We start from the raw sequence: 21,345 nt of genomic DNA, 5'->3' as shown, positions 1-21,345 counted from the left end.
CCAATATGTTTTTAAAAGGAAATGAAGGGGAAAGAGAGTGGGAAAAAGAAAAGGAATGAGAAATGAAGCACCAAATTATGTGCCAACATCAAATATGTTGATGCTTAAACCACGCTTCACATGACTGAATTTTTGCTGAAAGATGACATGTGTGCTATGTGATTATTATCTGCTGTTTGCTGTACACACAGCCCCCAAGATACATTCTCCCATTATCTCTGCTGTGTCCCAGAAGACTGACTAGACTGAATAACACAGGTTCACTTGCCCTCTGGCTTCTTGGATTGGGTTTAGCCTAAGGGAATCACCAGACAGAGTTCAGAATTTAAGAAGTTCAGAATTCAGCTCGGTTCTGACACAGCTGTGACCCTAAAACTGCAGCTTCTAGAGTCTATTGGGTAACTCCCTTTCTAAATCTCCATCTCTCATTCAGGGTCCACTAGCACCATTCTCTCCCCTTACCCTGCAGCCCAAGGGATGATAAAGGCATAGCATCTCTCTACTGTTGGTCCCTGGGTGCCTCAACATTCCTGGTTGGTTTCTTAGCCCTACCCTCATCTCTTAATAGACCTTTCATTAAAATCTCTTCAAAATCCCAGTTGAATGAGCCATCTGTTCTCTCCTGACTGATACACACTCCTCCTCTATTCTGAGCTATCAAGCAGGATGGGTAAGAGACAATCAAGTACAAAAAATATTAAGAAACTTCCTCTTGCTGGAAAGTTCAGTTGACTAGAGAAAAGTGATAATGAGGCCAAAAGTCAGTGTCTGGCTGTATTCCAGGATCACAGGCTGCATCCCTGACTGGCCGTTTTACACAGCATCGGTTCCAAGGGCAAGCATGCCAACGAGCACACGAGTCCATGCCAACCCATCACCCCTTCTGGGCACATAGTCACAGACTAACGGTTCAACTGAAAGCTTTAAAATCATCTTTGTTCCCAAAGGACAGCTTTTGTAATGTGATTCTAATGAAAATTTTAAATAGAATTATTTTAAATAATAAAGTCATATTTGTAAATATCTTCTTCAAAGATATACCTTCAATTGGTTACTTATTTGTGGCCAACTCATAATACAATAGATTAAAAGTAAAGCTTATCTAAACATACCTTATATTGGTAATGGGATTCGGGGGTTATAAAAACATATTTTAACTCATTGATTTAAAATTATTTCACTATTGTGATTAAATGAGTGGAATTACACAGTCATCAACTAAAGAATAAACAGTTAAATTTATTTATTTTTATTTATTTAGAAGTAATTTTCTGATTATCAATCATGAATGACAAATTTTTCATTTATATACATATTTCCTGTGTTCTCACAATATAGAAAAACCATACAATATAAAACCACATTGCAATTAAGCTGGTGTAGATGTACTATTGTACTAACATTGATATATTAGGCTTACTTCCATGATGATAATTTTATATCATTGGTATACATGGTGAGGATGGGGAGAAACTTTTGTTCTCTTTTCAGGATTCAGTTCCTGAGACTCTATACCATCCTCAAGAGAGAAGGACTATTTCTACTATAATTGAATCTGTGACTTTAAGTAAAATGTACTGAAATACTAAAGCCAAATATAATTTTACCATTAATAATGGCATAATGTTAAGATCCATAAGATATGAGCATTTTTGAACATAGTATTTACTTTTAATCAGTTTCATAAAACATAATCTGAGTTTTATTTTTTAACAAAACCTTTTGGGTCATTTTGATAAGGTCAACGAAAAGCACAGTCTTTTAACATTAGGTGATCAACTTTTGACAATGGCAGGTCCAACACAGCTAATGGAATAATAGCCTGCAGGGTCCAGCTAAATATGATATACGAATGTAATCAACCTCTGTGATGACTATTCAAAAGTAATCCCTTTAGCTTTGAACTGCAACACAATATTTCAACAAGGCAAAAACCATATGAAGAAATTCTCTGCAGACCGCACTGATACAATACAGCCTTCATATCCTGCTCTGTGTGTTAGCTGCTTGTGGTGAGTTTTAAATTTAAGGTAATGACTACTGTATATTCATGTGAGCATACAACAATACTTTTGATTTGTTGTGGAAAGGTTGAATCCATTACCAAGGGTCTAGTCTATAAACTCTGACACAACCTTTATGCATGAGTTATTGTTTACCCCTCTCTAGAATAAGGCCATTAAAAATGTTTTGCATGCTAAAATTATAAAAATACACTCATCTTTCCAGTCACCAGACTAGCAAGTAGTGCTTCCTCTGTTTCAATCCATACTTCTCTGTAGATAACATTTTTTAAATTTCATTTATATATAATAATGTATTGTATGAAAATCGTATTCCATCATTTTCCAATAAAGGCATAGGACGGTGGGTTTATTCAGCATTTGCTGACATGCTGTTTGCTCTTTAGGGTAAGTGGTGGTATAAATGAGCTCTTTTCATCGTTCACTTGAGGGACTCTACCATAGGAAAGTCTTTACTATTAGCTGTGGAGAAGTGCCTAGTTCTACTGAAATGAAAAGAAATAAAACACTCTCAACTTTTTCTTGATTTTCACCTGTCTTGCTGGAGTGATATTTGTCCCAATCTTCTAGCTTCCTTAAAATCCAACAGATCAAACAACTCAAATCTTACCCTATGTCAGACTCAGCACAAAACCTTGGTTAAGAATCAACATGAGAAAGAGGATTGTGAGTAGGTGATGGCAAAAGACACTCCAAGAATCACGCCCCTCACCAAAACAACTGTTGAAATGGCAGGAACTGGCCAAATGAGCCACTAGGAAACACTAGAATCTGGGTAAACACTGTGCAGCATCCAAGGAGGTGCAGGAGAAAGAGGCTCGTAAATTGTCATAAAGACCAGTGAGTTTCATCCTCCCTGCAGCAACTACCATCCCACTCCTCCCAGCCTCGTGGTCAGCAGCAGTGGGGACTGCAGCTCTGGCTCCTGGAGGAGCTTGCTAGTACAAGGGTGGGACATAAAGAATTAGTCCTCCAAACTCTGGGGGTGTATGGTCTGATCCCAGATCTCTACCTTTGATCACCTACTTCAGATCACTACATCACGTGACTCTGAGGGTAGCCATTGTTCTGACCCTCTTCTGGAAAAGGCAGCAGAAGAATCTTAAAGAGAGTAACTTTCCTCAAAGCTATGTTAATACAATTAAAGAGCTTCATGAACCAAGCAAGTTCTGAATTAAGAAAATGCAGCTTCAGAAGACATAAAAGAAGCTCCTGGTACTCTTGCTGGCTCCTCACCCATCCCCTGTACAATACAGGGTGGAGCCACCTTGCACTTCCATTTTGGATCCCTGGCCCTGTTCCAGAGGGAGCAGAATGGTCCCTGTGTGAATACTAGGGAGCATGTATGTCAGCACCAATATATTGGGTGGAAGTGTGAGAGACTGAGCCAGAATGTCTCTTGGTTCACCCTCCCAGAGTTGGTCTGGAGGACAGAGAGCACCTGCTTGCAGACAGCTGGGCCACTGTGAGAAACATTTAAATTGAAGCACCTGGAACAAAAGACTACTGCCTTAAGTAACTCAAGAGAGTACCCAGGAAGTGGAGGAGGTCCTTAAAATGGAGTAGCTGGAGCTTTCAGTGAAAATCCTCTAAACTGTAAATGTAGAATTCCTAAATTCTCTAGCAAGCAAAGCCCAGAAAAAGAAGCTGGCTACAGAGTTCTGGCTCCAGGAAGGCTTAGATAAGACAGAGAGGACCCTACACTTCCCACTTGCTTCAGGCTGATCTACATGACAGGAGGGTTTAGCTCTGAAAGAGACCACCAGCCAAAACAGAGCCAATTTGCAGGCAGTGAAAGGTGTTTGGGGCTTTGGTTTGTTGAATTTGATTAGTTCCTGCCATTCAAGAAAATCTCTCTCATATCTGGATACAAATTTAAGGGACAGTTCCAGGACTAAATCCCAGAGTTAATACTTTAAAATATTAAAATTTACAGTGTGCAACAAAAGATTACAAGACAAAGAAACAGGAAATGATAGCCCATCCAAAGGAGAAAGATAAAAATCCAGAAACGATCAACAAAGAGGACCAGACTTTGAACTTACAGGACAGAGACTTTAGAAATATGAGCCTCAATATGCTCAAGGAGATAAAAAGAAAATATAAAAAAGAACTAAAGGATATGAGGAAAACAATGAAAAATATGGGAATCTTTCCAGAGGAATACTGCAGTTAAAGAATACAATAAGTGAAATGAAAAATTCCCTACATGTTTCAAAGCAGATTGGAGGTGACAGAAGAAAGATTCAGAGACCTTGAAGACAAAACAACTGAAATGATTCAGACTGAAGAGGAGAAAGAAAAAAGAATAAAAGAGAATGAGCAGAGCTTTGGAGACTTGTGAGGCACCACCAAGCATTCCAATATATGCATTATGGGAGTCCCAGAAAGAGAAAAAAGAGAGAAAGCGTAGAAGGAATATTCAAAGAAATTATGGCAAAAAATCTTCCCAAATTTAACAAAAGATGTGAATATGAACATTCAATAATCCCAATGAACCCAAACAGGATAAACTCAAAGAAACTGTACCCAGACACATGGTAATCAAATTGCCCAATACCAAGTTCAGAGACAGAATTCTGAAAGCTGCAACAGAAAAGAAACCTGTTAGGTACAAGGGAATCTCAATAATATTAAAGGCCAATTTCACATCAGAAACCATGGAGGTGAGAATTCAGTGGTAAAAAAGAAATATTTAAAATACGGAAAGAAAACAAATTGTCAACCAAGAATTTTATATCCAGCAAACCTTTCTTTTAAAAATGAGGAAGAGATTAAGGCATTCCCAGATAAATAAAAGATGAGGGAATTCATTACACTAGAACTCCTCTGTAAGCAATGCTAAAGGAAATTCTTCAGACTGAAAGGAAAGGATACTAGGCAGTGGACCAAAGCAGCAAAATGAAATAAAAACCTTCAGTAAAAGTAACCATATGGGTAATTATAAATGTCAGTATTATTGTATTATTTGTTATGTAACTCCACTTCTTACTTCTTGCAGGTGCTAAAATGCAATTACATTTCAAGTATGATAAAGACTAAATAGCAAATGGCAGAAGGCGCCTTGTATTATAAATAGTTACTTTAAATGTAAATCCACTAACTATCCAGTCAAAAGGCAGAGATTTACAGAATAGATAAAATAGCACGACCCAACTACATGCGGCTTACAAGAGATGCACCCTAAATTTAAAGACATAAATAGGTTGAAAATGAAAGGAGGGGAAAAGTATACTATGCAAGTAGTAACCAAAAGAGAGCTTAAATTGTACAGCATTTCTATTTGTATTGATCATAAAGTTTTGTTACCAATGGATGGTTGTGATGGTAGCACAACATTGTGAACATAATTAACAGCACTGAATTATAGACTTAAATGTGATTAAAAGGGAAATTTTTAGGTTGCATATATGTTACTAGAATAGAAATTTTTACACAAATGTAGGACTGCACATTACAGTGAATCCTATTGTAAATGATGGGCTACAATTATAAAAATGTTCTTTCATGAATCATAACAAACATACTACACTAATGCAAGATGTTAATAATAGGGTAGTATACAAGAATTCCGTATTTTATGCATGACTTTTTTCTATAAACCTATAACTTCTCTAATAATAAATTTAGCAAAAAGAATCAAAATGTGTGTTTTTGCAACATAGGCAGCAAGAGTCAACAACTCTGTGGTTTTCACTTTTCTGCAAATGAACAGAAATTATCAGAACATCTGAATGTTGAGTTTAAATGTTCCTTTATGTAAATTGACCATTACTAAGGTTTCCTAGCCCAGAAAGAATGTGAATGTCTTTGATTTACATTAGCAATTATGGCCCATGTTGAGTAAAAAAAGGTTGTATTCTACATTATGCAGATATAGCAATCTTCTCAGAGAATGCATATGGGAAATATCTGATAATAAAAATTACCTTTTCTCAGAATTCATGTAATGAATCTTAAACAATTCTTTAAGAACAGCCAGGCAAATCTCAAACTGGAGAATCTAGAAAAGATTTCTGCAGTTTAAGAGATACTGTTAAATCCTGCCATGTCCAAGGGAATGCAGAATTCAAGACATTTAATAATATAACAAGCATTTGGATCTTAGGATAGCTCTATTCATTCTGGTTCAATGAAAAGTATTAAACTGAGAAGTTCAAGGTAATTCTCTTGCTAAAACAATGATAGAACATATTAAGATAGAGCCCCCAAAGTACTATAGTCAAAGAATATAGAAGTTGTTTCTCTCTTAATCCTGAAGTGGTCAGTCTACATTTATGGGATGGCCCCACAGGCATTCAGGAAAGCATGCCCTTCCATTTGTTGCTCCATTGTCCCCTAGGACAGGTTTTCTCAATCTCCATACTATTGACATTTTGGGGGATGGGGAAGCGGTCAGGGACTGTTTTGTGCATTTTAAGATGTTTAGCAGCATCCCTGGCCTCTACCCACTAAATACCAGTAGCATCCCTCCCACACATCCAGGTTCTAACAACGAAAAAGTCTCTAGACATTTCCAAATGTCCCCTGAGGAGCATAATCACCCCTGTTTGAGAACCACTAGGGTGGTTCATTGTCTGCATGGTAGAATATGACTCATAAGGTACTTGTCATGTTCAAGCTTGAGGAAAAAAGAAAGTTCATGGAGGAGTGACTGTTCAATGTCTTAATACTCAGGATCCAGAAGCAGTACAGTATATACCATTTCTGTCTAATTCACTGGTGAGAAGTTATGTGGCTTCAACTAAATATTTATATCTCCCCTCTACTGATGGAGAAGATCTAGTAGAGGGGGAAAAAAATGAACTGATGAATAGGGAGGCAACAAGTATTACTGGACCTGTGTCTTGTGTAGGAAAGAGGTGATGAGATCTGGTAAAGAAGTGGAGGGGACGGCCTTAGATGGGAGCATAGTTCTTCCATAATAACAGGAGGGAAGAGAGTATCCAGGCACAGGAGCATATAGGTAGACAAATCTTGCAACAGAGCCTGTGGAAGTTATTGCCTGCTGGATTTTATATCCAATATGAAACCGGAAAATCATCAACTGAAAGTGATGATGTAGGTGGAAGGTTGAGGTTTGAGAAAGTAGAAGAGAGAGTTAAATAGTTATTCATGTGGGAGAATGGAAAAATGAAAGGGCTAGGAAGCTTTCATTGGATTTCCTGGAAGCAATAAGGGTCCACGAAATGTTTGTGGCCATGAATTTAAAGTGAGAACTGTCAACCTACTTTCCCCAGCCACATTTAGTTATACAGTGAAGGAGAGGGATAGAAAGAGTGTTAGATTTATCTAGGGTTATAGTTTTTTCAATTGCACAGGATTATATGGGAAAAAGGTAAGAGGGTAGGGTAAATGCAAGTTGTGACCATGGAATTTAAATTACATAAGGAAGGGGAGAGAAGACACCAAGATGGGGGAGGATCAATGAAAAGGTGGTAGAATTGGAGGTCTCAATGGGGCTGAAGGCATTTTGAGGTTTGGGGCACTAGAAAGTGGTCTGGAAAGATAAAAGGTGGCAGTCAGGTAGTGGAATGCAAGAAACTGAGATTGATGGGGGCTCATAATGACAAGATCTAAGTATGACCATGGGAATTCACAGCTGAGGTAGGGTGAAGGTCAAGAACACAGAAGCCAGTAGCTCAAGGGTGGGAGAATCTTCCATATGTAAATTAAAATTGCTAAATTAAGAAAGTGGTAGTAGTAGAGTGGCAATGAGCCAATGATAAAATCAACTGGTAATGATTCCAGATGGAAGTAGATAGCCAAGTGATGAACTGTTGATAGTATAATGCGATGACATGAGTTTTAGGAAGAGAATGAAGCGAGAGGGTGAATGGCCTGAAAACACAATAAAGAACAAGGAGGGCGCCTATCTATCGCCAGGTCCAGCAGCAAGAATACTGTGAGAAAATACAAACAAAAAAAGCATCTTGGCTGGCAGTGAACTCAGAGAAGAACCAAGTTTCTGTTAGAGCAAGAAAGTAAAGGAAATTTTTCAGAAAATAGGGTGAGGATATATAGGGTATTTTGCAAATAATGGTCCAAAAATCCCAAAGAGTGCAGTGGAAAGGTTTAAGTAGTTGCAGTGGGGTGGGAGATGGGACAGAACAGAGATATACAAAATCTTATGAAAAATAGAATACAGGGAATGAGAGGGCACCTGGAGACTGGAGCCTGTCATAATCAGGGATAGTGAGCATCTTATTAAATTAGTCCTAGTGGATTCAAGTCAACAGTAGATGGGCAGCTATGAAAGTTAGCAAATTAACATTTCTATTTGTATGTATATATTTCCATATTTTATTTCATTATTTGAAAACTTTATATTGCTGTATAAATTAATTTTCCTTCTGATTATTGTTTTAATAAGTCATCTTACCCCCAAAAAGTGGCCTGTTCAGTTGCCATTTTATTATATCTCAAGAATTCTGTGAGTCAAAAATTCAGGCAGGGCATAATCAGCCACAGATGTAATCTACTGACCAATCATTTAAATCCATGAAATATCCTCACAGTAACAATCAGGCCAGTGTTTGCTTGACCAAAACAACTGGACCCCATAACCTAGCCACATTGACACATGAAATTAACCATCACTGTGACCATCCTTGGACAATACAATCTGCCACAGTGGCACAGATGTAAGAGTAGACATCCCTGAAAAGATATTTCCAGGTTCAAGCTCAAAATAACTGTTAAGTTATATTCCTGGTAAACCATTAAATTTATACATATTTTTTCTTTGTTAATAGGAGAGTCTAGAAGATCCACAATGGAAAGTTTATCTCAGCACTCAGAACATTCAGAAAAAGAACTAAGGGGGTAAGATGATTCCAGCAAAAAGCATCTGTTATGTACCCACTTTGGGCATGATATTAAGAATAATCTCATTTTCCAAATACCAGGATAGTAGTTTCCTCTAGCTCTTGATAAGCTAATGCTGAAATACTGCTTTTTTCTTTTAAATCTCACATTTACTTTTAAATATATAAGGTTAAGAATTTTTAACCTTTTAAGCTATGTCTGAAAATTACAGAAAGCAAAGTAGTAGCTTTCAAAGCAAGTGTTTTCTTTTTATTTTCTAGCCCAATATAAAACCTAATTTTATAATTTCTTTCATTTCAGATCTGTGAATAATCAAAATTCTGATGCTTAAAGCAGCTTTTGACACAACAGCAAAGCAAGAGGAAAATCATCATATCACGTTAGACTTTGATATGTGTTAATAGGAATATGTTACAAATAGTGTAGAGTTATAATAAAACTGACTGTGATTATGTTTACATTGGATTTTGTATTGCAATGCATTACTACAAATAGAGTTTAAAACTTCTAAATCCACAAAAATGGATATCTCCCAAATGCTTAGAGATATCAACAATTATCCATAAAATAAACTGCAACATTTTCCCTCTCTTCCACTATATAATAGATATAATAGAATAAAAAATTGTTTCTAATGAGACAGTAATTATAAACTTAAGGGCATCTTCTATAATGAATAAATGAAGGATTATATTTACTAAAATTCCAGGGAAACTTTTCAGAATATATAAATGGATCATAAGCAATAAAAACTACCATATTGATAAGTACTGTTCAAAACAGTTCATTTTACATGTGCAAATTATATTTTGTGATAATTTTGGCTGAACGTAGGTAATCTCATTTACCCATGTCAATAAAAGATTTGGCAAAAAATCCTTCAGCCTTCAGACCCTCTCCTGATAAATTTTGCAAAATGAGAGAATGCAGCTAAAGTGATTATAAGCATAATTTCTGAAGATCTCCAGATCGAAGGGAATTCGTGATGGATGTACTTTACCAACAATAAAGACTTTTACTCTCATTTAACCTTGGTCAGTAGACACTTTAATTTTGGTTTCTTTGAATGCTCCACGATTGAAGGGTAGAGAATAACCCTGGAATACTGCAATGTGTGGAATAATTTTGCTTTCCATTGAATAGTGAAGCATCAGCATTCTGACCAAGGAGAAGACATGATTCAATGCAAATACCAAAAACTGTGGATGATCCATATGAAAAAAAAGGATTTCCTATGTTGTTCATTGAGTCAGTAGAAGCAATTTCCACAACATCGTTGATTCCTGAGTGATTTTTTGCAATACCCACAGACTTCCATTGGTTTCTTTGTCCTAAAATTAGAATCAAAGTGCATTTATGTCTTAGAGCAACCCCAGTTCTCTTCCTTTAGGTTACAAAATATTGAGACAGAGAATTAAGGTAGTTAGGGCAAGTGTCTGAAAATAGATGTCCTGTAGTGATCACCAGGTTTTCTTTTGCCAGAGATTTCTTTGTTTAGCTAGGATCAGTCATTTAAAAGACTAATGTTGCCCAGGAACAGATAAACTGATCAATGTAACTGAAAATAGCATTTGAAACAGACCAGATGATAAAGGTGGAATTTCAAATCAGAGGGGAAAAGATGAACTATATAATGAATATGTTGAAACAATTGGTTATCTCTATGGGAACTATATAATCTTTTCCCTATGTCACACCATCAAATAAGAATGTACCATAAATGTACCAGAATAAAAGAGAGGGATATGTTTTGATAAAGTTGGGTTGGAGAATGCCTTCCTAAGAAAGAAATAAATGTCAAGTGCAGAAAAAACAACCCTGCAATATATGTAACTTCACTTTAAAAGATCCATAAAGTGAAAATGTCATTAAACAAAGTTAAAAGACCAACAACAGGAAAGGAGAAGAATTTCCAATGGAAAAAAAAAAAAAAAAAGATAATGCCCACAATATGCAAAGACTTTGAAAAAAATTAATAAAGTAGAAGAGACAAGAAGGAGGGGAGAAAGGGAAGAAGAAAAAGAGAAAGACAACCTAATAGGAAAAGGTGAAAGACTACAAATGATTAATACATATATTAAAACATAGCCAAGTTGTCTAAGGATCGGGGAAAAACAAACACAACCAACAAAATATCATTTTCCAAAAATCAAATTGAAAAAAATTTTAAAGACTGAAAATATCTAGTGTGGCTAGGGTTTAGGATGAAGTACACTCTCATGCACTACTACACTAATAAGAGTGGAAACAGAGACTTTTGTGGGGTCAAAATGTTAGAAGTAAATGTCCTTTGAGCCAAGATTTCTACTTCGAGAAATATTTCCTTCAAAACTATTTAGACAAGTGCATAAATATTTATATATAAGAATGCTTGTCACAGTATTATCTGTCATACTGAAAACTGGAAACATCTTAAACACTCATTAACATGGGAATGGTGTAATAAATTGTGGCACATCCAAACTACTGTCATATACAACCATTAAGAAAAGTAAGGTAAATATTTATATACTGACATGGAAAGATGTCTATGGTATATTGATGAAGTAAAAAGCAAGTGTTAGTCATAGACATACATGTAAGAGCTAAAAGTATAAAACTTCTAAAAGAAAACACAGAAGATTAGACAAAAGATTTCTTAAGACACAAAATACACATTAATTGATAAAGTGTACTTCATCAAAATTTAAAATGTCTGCTCTTCTAAAGACAGTACCAGGAAAATGCAAAGTCACAGGCTGGCAAAAAAAAAATATTGACAAAATACTTATCTGATAAGGGACTTGTGTCCAGAATATATAAAAACCTTTTACAACTCAGTAATAAGACAATGAATGCAATTTAAGAATTGCACAAAAGATTCAAACAGATACTTCACCAAAGCTTTTTCACTACTTATAATTCCTAAGCTTTTAAAAATGTACATCCACGAGTGGTCAAAGAAATGCAAATTAAAACAACAATGCTGTGGTGTTTCGGAACTGTATGTGCCCCAGAAAATCATGTTCTTAAAGCTAATCCATTCCTGTGGGTATGAACCTATTTAAGTAGTGCCTTTTGATGAGGTTTCTTCAGTTAAGGTGTGGTGCTGGGTGGGTCTTGATAGATCCACCAGAAAGAGAGAGAAAAGCCATAGGGGCAAAAAGCTGAAATCAGCAGAACCTGAAAGAGAAGGGAGAGCCCAGGATCGCTGGCAGTCGGCCTTCAGGAAGAAAGCATTGCCTTGATGATGACTTAATTTGAACAGTCTCATAACCTCAAACTGTAAGCTAATAAATTCCCATTGTTTAAAGCCAACCATTTTATGTTATCTGCTTTGAGCAGCCTAGGAAACTAAAACAAATGTAATATTAATATTTTGCTTATTTTATCAGCAATAAAATTATGAAAAAGAATAACCAGGGTTAAAATGGTGAGCAAAATAAGTGGGTGGAAATATGACCTGTAAAAATTCTGAGAGCCATTTGGCAGTATGTACCAAAAGCCTTTAAAAACTCTTTGAACCTGCAGTGTTATTTCTAGGAATTCATATCAGGAAATAAACAAACAAGTGAAAAACTATGTTAAGAACAAAGCTGTTTATTGACGTTTTTTTCATGCTAGCATACAAGCAAAATAAAACAAACAAAACCTAGATTGAACCTAAATACCCAGTACTAAATAATTGGCCAGTAATTGTATGGTACCTTCACACCAGGTATATTAGCTTTATATTGCTACTGTAACAAATTATGATAAACTCAGCAGCTTAAAGCAACACCCATTTATCAGTTCCCAGTTCTTAGGTCAGAAGTCCAGTCAGGCATGGCTAAAATCAAGGTATCAGCTGACCTGGACTCTCATTCTGAAAATCAGTGGAAGAATCTTCTTCCAAATTCATTTAGTTTCTTGGCAGAATTCAGTTCCTCATGATTGTAGGAATGAGGTCCCTGTTTTTTCTGGCTGATAACCAGATATCTCCTCATAATCACAGGTTCTGGGAATTAGGATGGAACATTTGGGGGGGGCATAATTCTACCTGCTATGTCATACAAATACAATAACTAATAATGATAATTATAGAGCAGAAGTTTGGTTTGTGTGTCCAGAGATCTAAATTGGGGCTATTAAAATATTGAAATATTTCTGTACAGTTTGGCAAATAGCTACTTCCTTGAGTCCCCACCTCCTACCCAGTGCTGTGCTGCTCTCCAAGCGTCTTCCCTAGGAGAGCCATACCTCCCTTCCTGACCCAGCAAATAAAGGTCTGATACCTGCAGCAGCAGTAAATCAGGGGCCACAGTGATTCCTTCCAATTGCTCAGTGCCTGGGAAGTATTAATCATTAAATATTTTGAATATTACCCCAGAATTAGCTGTATATTTAATGGCATAAAATATGTATATTATAATACCAACAAGAGAGGGAAGAAAACATGTTTATTTAGAAGGAATCAATAGATGATGCTAGATAATGGATGGATGGATAGATAGATACAAAATATATGTAAGTTTGCATTGTTTACTTATATTAGTGAACATGCATAGAAGTGATTCCTGAAAGGTATACCATAAAAATGTTAACTGATTATTTCTAAAAGGTAGAATTTCAAGTGACATTAGTTTAACTTTTGAAATTTTCTGTATTTTCTAATGAACACATATTGGTATAATAAAATATATAATCAAAGCAAAATAATTTGGGGGCTTTTCTTTTCCATTAACCATCTCTATGACCTTGGAGTTGGGGAGAATCCCTCATTTTTATACCTCTGTTTCTTTTTTTAAAAAGCAGCTTTATTGAGATATATTCACATACCATACCATCCATCCAAAATGTACAATCAATGGCTTTTAGTGTATTCACAGAGTTGTGAATATATTCATCATCATCACAATCTGTTTGGAATATTTTCATTACTCCAAAAATAAAAGCCCCACACCCCTTAGCAGTCACCTCTCAGTCCCTCTATCCTTCCCCAGCCATGCATAACCACTAATCTATTTGTCCCTATAGATTTATTCATATTTACATTTTATATAAATGGAATCTTACAATATGTAGTATTTTGTATCTGGTTTCTTCACTTAATATAATGGCTTTTTAAAATTGTTATGATTTTTTAATTAGAGAAGTTGTAGGTTTAGAGAAAAGTCATGTAAAAATGATACAGTGCTCCCATTTATCTCCCTATTGTTGACACTTTGCATTGGTGTGGTATTTTTTTTACAATTGATGAAAAAGTATTAAAATAGTGCTATTAACCATACTCCATAGTTTACATTGGGTTTATTTTTCTGGTATATCACCCTATTATTAGCACCTTGCATTAGTGTTGTACATTTGTCATAATTAATGAAAGAACATTCTAGTACTTGTACTAAAACCCCAGTCCATCATCCACAGCAGGGTTCACTGTGTTATACAGTCCCATGTTTTATCTTCTAACTTTCATTCTAGTAAAATAAACTACCCAAAATTTCCCTGTTCAATCACATTCATATACATAACTCAGTGCTGTTAATTACACTCCTAAACATTTACAATCAACCTAAATAAAAATTCTGTACAAATTAAGCACCAATTATTCGTACTCTAAACCCAATCTATCCTCTAGTAACCTAGATTCTAGATTCTAACTCTATGGGTTTGCTTATTATAATTAATTCATATCAGTGAGATCATTTTATAGCTGTCCTTTTGTGTCTGACTTATTTCACTCAAAATAATGTCCTCATGGTTTATCCATGTTGTTGCATGCATCAGGATTTCATTTATTTTTACAGCTGAATAATGTTCCATCATATGTATATACAACATTTTGTTTATCTATTCCTTGGTAGATGGACACTTGGGTTGCTTCCATCCTATGGCAATTGTGAGTAATGCTGCCATGAACCTCGGTGTGCAAGTATTTGATCGAGTCCCTGATTTCAATTCTTCTTGGTATATACTTAATAGCAAGATTGCTAGGTCAAATAGTAATTCTATATCCATGTTCCTAAGGAACTGCCGAATTGTCTTCCACAGCAGCTGCACCATTTTACATTCCCTCCAGCAATGAATGAACGTTCATGTATCTCCAAATCCTCTCCAACACTTGTAATTTTCTGTTTAATAGTAGACATTCTAGTGGGCATGAAATAATATCTTGTGGTTTTGATTAGCATTTCTCTAATAACTAGTGATGTTGAGCATCTTTTCTTGTGTTTTTAGCTGTTTGTATATCCCTCTTTGGAGAAATGTCTATTCAAGTCATTTGCCCATTTTTTAATTGCATTGTCTGTCTTTTCATTGTTGAGTTGAGGGATTTCTTTATATATTCTGTATATAAAACCCTATCAGATATGTGGTTTCCAAATAAGTTCTCCCATTGAGTAGGCTGCCTTTTCATTTTCTAGACAAAGTCCTTTGAAGTGCAACAGTATTTAATTTTGAGAACATTCCATTTATCTATTTTTTCTTTTGATGCTTATGCTTTGGGTGTAAAGTCTAAGAAACCACTGCCCAACACAAAATCTTGAAGAGGCTTCCCTAAATTTTCTTCTAGGACTTTTATAGATGTGGCTTTTATATTTAGGTCTTTGATCCATTTTGAGTTAATTTGTGTATAAGGTAGGGGATAGGGGTCCTCTTTCATTCTCTTGCATAGGAATATTCAGTTCTCCCAGAACCATTTGTTAAAGAAACTATTCTTTCACAATTAAGTGAACTGGGCAGTCTTGTCAAAAATCAATTGGCCACAGATATGAGGGTCTATTTCCGAACCTTCACTTTTATTCCATGGGTCAATATATCTATCTTTGTGCCAGTTTCATGCTGTTTTGACCACTGTAGCTTTGTAATATGCCTTAAAGTCGGGAAGTGTGAGTCCTCCAACTTCGTTCTTCTTTATCAAGATGTTTTTGGCTATTTGGGGCCCTTTACCCTTCCAAATAAATTTGATAATTGGTTTTTGCATTTCTTCAAAGTAGACTGTTGGCATTAGGATTGGGATTGCATTGAATCTGTAAATCATTTTCAGTAGAATTGACATCTTACTGATATTTAGTCTTCCAATCCATGAAAACAGAATGTTTTCCACTTATTCAGGTCTTCTTTGATTTTTTTAGCAATGCTTTGTAGTTTCTTCATACAAATCCTTTACATCCTTGTCTAAATTTATTCCTAGATATTTGATTCTATTAACTGCTATGGTAAATGGAATTTTTTTCTTGATTTCCTCCTTAGCTTTCTCATTACTAGTATATGGGAACACTGCTGATTTTTGCATGTTGATCTTATACCTGTCCACTTTGCTGAACTCATTTATTAGCTCCAGTTCCTTTATTGTAGATTTTTTGGAACTTTCTATACAGAGGAACATGTCATCTGCAAATAGTGAAAGTTTTACTTCTTCCTTTCCAGATGCATTTTATTTCTTTCTCTTGCTTAATTTCTCTGGTTAGAACTTCCAATACAATATTGAAGAGGTGGTGACAGTGGGCATCCTTGCCTTTTCCAAATAATAAAGGGAAAGATTTCAATCTTTCAGAATAAGAGTATGATGCTAGGTGTCTATTTCTCACATATGCCCTTAGCATGTTGAGGAAGTTTTCTTCTATTTTTATTTAAGTGTTTTTATCAATAAAGGATGCTTAATTTTGTCAAATAACTTTTCTGTGTCAATGAAGATGATCATGTGTTTTTTTTTTTAACCTTCATTTGCTTTATGTGGTATATCACATTAATTTATTTTCTTATGTTGAACCACTCTTGAATACCTGGGTTAAAACCCATTTGATCATGGTGTATAATTTTCTTTATGTGCTGTTGGATTCTATTTGAAAGTATTTTTGAGGATTTTTGCATGTATAATCATAAGAGAAAATTGTAATTTTTCTTTTCTTGTAGTATCTTTATCGGGCTTTAGTATTAGGGTGATGTTCACCTCATAGAATGACTTAGGTAGTGTTCCCTCCTGATAAATTTTTTGGAATAGCCTGTGCAGGATCGGTGTTAATTCTTTGAATCTTTGGTAAAATTCCCCTGTGAAGTCATCTGGTCCTGGGCTTTTCTTTGTTAGGAGTAAAGAGATTGAGTACTGATTCAATCTCTTTACTACTTATTGGTTTGTTGGGATCTTCTGTTTTTTCTAGAGTCAATGTAGGTACTTTCTGTGTTTCTCAGAATTTGTCCATTTCATCTAGGTTATCCAATTCTTAGCATACAGTTGTTCATATTATCCTCTAATGATCCTTTTTATTTTTGTGGGGTCAGTAGTAATGCCCCCCTTATTTTTGATTTTATTTATTTGCGTCTTCTCTCTTTTTTGTCAGGCCAGCTAAAGGTTGTCAATTTTATTGATCTTTTCAAAGAACCAATTTTTGTTTTGTTAATTCTCTCTATTGTTTTTAATTCTCAATTTCATTTATCTCTGCTCTAATTTTTGTTATTTCGTTCTGCTTGCTTTGGGGTTGGTTTTCTATTCTTTTTCTAGTTCCTCCAGATATGCAGTTAGGTCTTTGATTTTAGCTCTTCTTTTTAATTTAAGCATTTAGGGCCACAAATTTCCCTCTCAGCTCTGCATTCACTGCATCACATACATTCTGATAGGTTGTGTTTTTGTTTATATTCATCTCAAGATATTTACTGATTTCCCCATAAATTTCTTCTTTGACCCACTGGTTATTTAAGAGAGTGTTATTTAACTTCCATATTTGTGGATTTTCCAGTTGTTCACCTGTTATTGATTTCCAGCTTCATTCCCTTATGGACAAAGGAGGTGCTGTGTATGATTTCAATCTTTCTAAATTTATTAAGACTTGTTTTGTGACCCAACATGTGGTCTATCCTGGAGAATGATCCATATACCTTTGAGAAGACTGTATACCAAACCATTTAGGGGTACAATGTTCTGTATATGTCTATTAGGTATAGACATATTATTCGAGTTCTGTGTTTCTATATTGATCATCCATCTCAGTGTTCTAGCTACTGACGAGAGTGGTATATTGAAGCCTCCAATTATTATTGTAGAGGTATCTATTTCTCCTTTCAGTTTTGTCTGTGTTTCTTCATATAGTTTGAGGCACCGTGGTTAGGTGCATAAATATTTAAGATTATTATTTCTTCTTGCTGGATTTTCCCTTTTATTAATATGCAGTGTCCTTTGTCTCATATAACTGTTTTGTCTTAAAGTCTATTTTGTCTGATATTGGTATAGCTCCTCCAGATATTTTTGGTCACTATATTTTTGGAAATACCTTTTTCCGTCCTTTCACTTTCAACCATTTTTGTGTCTTTGGGTCTAAGGTAATTTTGTAAACAAAATATTGTTGGATCATGCTTTTTTATCCATTGTGCCAGTCTGTGTATTTTAATTGGGCAGTTTAATCCATTAACATTCAGTGTCATTACTATATAGGAGTACTTGCTTCAGCCATTTTTTTTACTTGTGCCTTTTTTTTATTGAGATTGTTCACATACCATACAATTATCCAAAGATCCAAGGTGTACAATCAGTTGCCCATGGTACTATCACACAGCTATGCATCCATCAACACAATTAATTTTTTCAATTTTTAGAACATTTTCATTACTCCAGAAAAGAAACAAAGACAAAAAAAGAAACTCAAATCCTCCCATATCCCTAACCATTCCCCCCTCCATTATTGATTCATAATATTGGTATAGTACATTTGTTACTGTTGATGAGAGAATGTTAAAATACTATTAACTGTAGTATACAGTTTGCAATGGGTATATTTTTTCCTATATGCCCCTCAATTATTAACTTCCAGTTATACTGTCATACATTTGTTCTAGTTCATGAGAGATTTCTAATGTTTGTACAGTTAATCATGAACATTGTCCATCAAAAGATTCCCTGTTTTATACATTCCCATCTTTTAACCTCCAGCTTTCCTTCTGGTGACATATGTGACTCTGAGCTTCCCCTTTCTGCTATACTCACACACCATTCAGCACTGTTAGTTACTCTCACAATGTGCTACCATCACCTCTGTCCATTTCCAGACATTTAAGTTCACCCTAGTTGAACATTCTGCTCATAATAAGCAACCGCTCCCCATTCTTTAGCCTCGTTCTATATCCTGATAACTTACATTTCATGTCTATGAGTTTACATATTATAATTAGTTCATATCAGTGAGACCCTGCAATATTTGTCCTTATGTGTCTACCTGTCTGTCTTATTTCACTCAATATAATGCCCTCAAGGTTTCCTGGTCAACCCATTTTTTTAAAAATGGCTTTGTTCACACACCATACATTCTGTCCTAAGTAAACAGTCGATGGTTCCCTGTATAGTCATGTATTTACATATTCACTAACTTTGCCACTATCTGTATAAGAACATCTCCATTACTTCCACAAAGGAGGAGGAAGAGTTAAAGAAGGTAGAGAGACAGGAGAAAAAGAAAAAAAGAGAGAGAGAAAAAAAGAAAAACAAAACATGACAGCTAGGAAGCAACAAAAGGAAAGATAGCATTAAACTAAGGGAATAAAGAGTCAGACAACATCACCAATGCCAGGATTCCCATACCCTTCCCCTATGGCCCCCCCCTCCCCCATATGCATTTAGCTTTGGTATATTGCCTATGTTATATTAAAGGAAATAAAATACAATGTTTCTGTTAATTATAGTCTCTAGTTTGCATTGATTGTATTTTTCCCCCAATTCCACCCTATTTTAAACACCTGACAATGTTGACATTCATTTGGTCTACCTCATATAAAAACATATTTGTACCTTTTATCACAATCATTGAGCACCCTAGGTTTCACTGAGTTATACAGTCCCAGTCTTTCATCTTTCCTCTTTCCTTCCAGTGTCCCATATGCTCCTAACCTTCCTCTTTCAACCATACTCACAGTCTTCTTTGCTCAGTGTACTTACATTGCTGTGCTACTATCTCCCAAAATTGTTTTCCAAACCTCTCATTCCTGTCTTTTCCTTTCTGTCTGCAGTGCTTCCTTTAATGTTTCCTGTAGAGCAGGTATCTTGTTCACAAACTCTGTCATTGTCTGTTTGTCAGAGAATATTTTAAGCTCTCCCTCATATTTGAAGGACAGTTTTGCCAGATATAGGATTCTTGGTTGGTGGTTTTCCCCTTTAAGTATCTTAAATATACCACCTCCCTTCCTTCTTGCCTCCATGGTTTCTATTGAGAAATCCGCACAGTCTTATCAAGCTTTCTTTGCATGTGATGGATCATTTTTCTCTTGCTGCGTTCAGGATTCTTTTTATCTTTGACATTTGATAATCTGATTATTAAGTGTCTTGGCATAGGCCTGTTTGGATCTATTCTGTTTGGGGTATGCTGCGCTTCTTGGATCCGTAATTTTATGTCTTTCATAAGAGATGGGAAATTTTCATTGATTATTTCCTCTATTATTGCTTCTGCCCCTTTTCCCTTCTCTTCTCCTTCTGGGACAACCATGACACATACATTCCTGCATTTTGTTTTGCCCTTAAGTTCCCGGAGACATTGCTCGTATTTTTCCATTCTTTTCTCTATCTGTTCTTTTGTGTGTAGACTTTCAGGTGCATTCGTTCTCCAGTTCCTGAGTGTTTTCTTCTGCCTCTAGAGATCTGCTGTTGTATGTTTCCAGTGTGTCTTTCATCTCTTGTGTTGTGCCTTTCATTTCCATAGATTCTGCCAGTTGTTTTCTCGAACTTTCAATTTCTACCTTATGTATGCCCAGTGTTTTCATTATACAGTTCGCCTCTTTTGCCATAGCTTCCCTAAACTTTTTTAATTGATTTAGTATTAGTTCTTTAAATTTCTGTATCTCAGTTGAAGTGTAAGTTTGTTCCTTTGACTGGGCCGTAACTTCATTTCTCTTAGTGTAGGTTGTAGTTTTCTGTTTCTAGGCATCTGGTTTCTTTGGTTACCCCTATCAGGTTTTCCCAGACCAGAAGGGGTTCAGGTCTCAGAAGGAGGGAATAGTATCTGGTTTCCTGAGGGTGTCTTAAAAGATTGTGAGGCCTAAGTCACTGTGCTTTTCCACCCAGCAGGTGGCACCTGTCAGCCTGTAGCTCCAGACTGGTATAAGGAGGTGTAGCCCCGTGGCTGTTTTCTCCCAGGCTCTGGGGTCTGGTTCTGAATGGAAAGTGGGTAGTAGAGCTTGGCACTGCCTCTTTCCTCTTAGGGAAGTTATACTCCCTAGGGAGAGGTCATTAGCATTTGAATAGTCTCTCTGCCTGTGCTATCTCCACCCTTGTCTGGGTCAGAGTGCTGGGAACTGAAAATGGCTGAGGCTTTCTCCACAGAGCTGAAAAACGGACAAAAAGCCCCCTTCAATGTCAGTCTGTGGCCACCTTCCGGCTCTCCAAGGTCAGTCATCACCAAAAGCCTCTCTGATTGTTGGGGATTCATAGCTTGTATTGAGCTGTCCATATTTGGTATTAAGACCCCAGTTGGCACTCAGCTGAGCTATATTCACTTGCTGGGAGAGTGCTGCTCTCTAGCACCGTGAGACTTTGCAGTTCAGGCCATGGGAGGCAGGA

The 21,345-nt window shown here is 36.0% G+C and overlaps 1 protein-coding gene across 4 annotated transcripts in view; it reads left to right on the top strand.

Annotated features, from left to right (window-relative positions):
• The window catches only part of TTC29 (tetratricopeptide repeat domain 29), a 323,750-nt gene extending 312,948 nt beyond the window's left edge, over positions 1 to 10,802 (top strand). For all 4 annotated transcript variants that reach the window (XM_037830766.1, XM_037830769.1, XM_037830768.1 and 1 more), the window contains 2 exons: positions 8,780 to 8,849; positions 9,153 to 10,802. In XM_037830766.1, coding sequence (XP_037686694.1) covers positions 8,780 to 8,849; positions 9,153 to 9,183 — 101 coding nt within the window. In that variant the 3' untranslated portion in view covers positions 9,184 to 10,802. The remainder of the gene's footprint in view (positions 1 to 8,779; positions 8,850 to 9,152) is intronic.
• The last annotated feature ends 10,543 nt before the right edge of the window (positions 10,803 to 21,345 follow it).

The sequence above is a fragment of the Choloepus didactylus genome, chromosome 3, assembly GCF_015220235.1.
Source record: "Choloepus didactylus isolate mChoDid1 chromosome 3, mChoDid1.pri, whole genome shotgun sequence".
NCBI classification, from domain to species: domain Eukaryota; kingdom Metazoa; phylum Chordata; class Mammalia; order Pilosa; family Megalonychidae; genus Choloepus; species Choloepus didactylus.
Note: the sequence above shows the minus strand (reverse complement) of the source record. Positions and strands in the feature narration are given on the sequence as shown.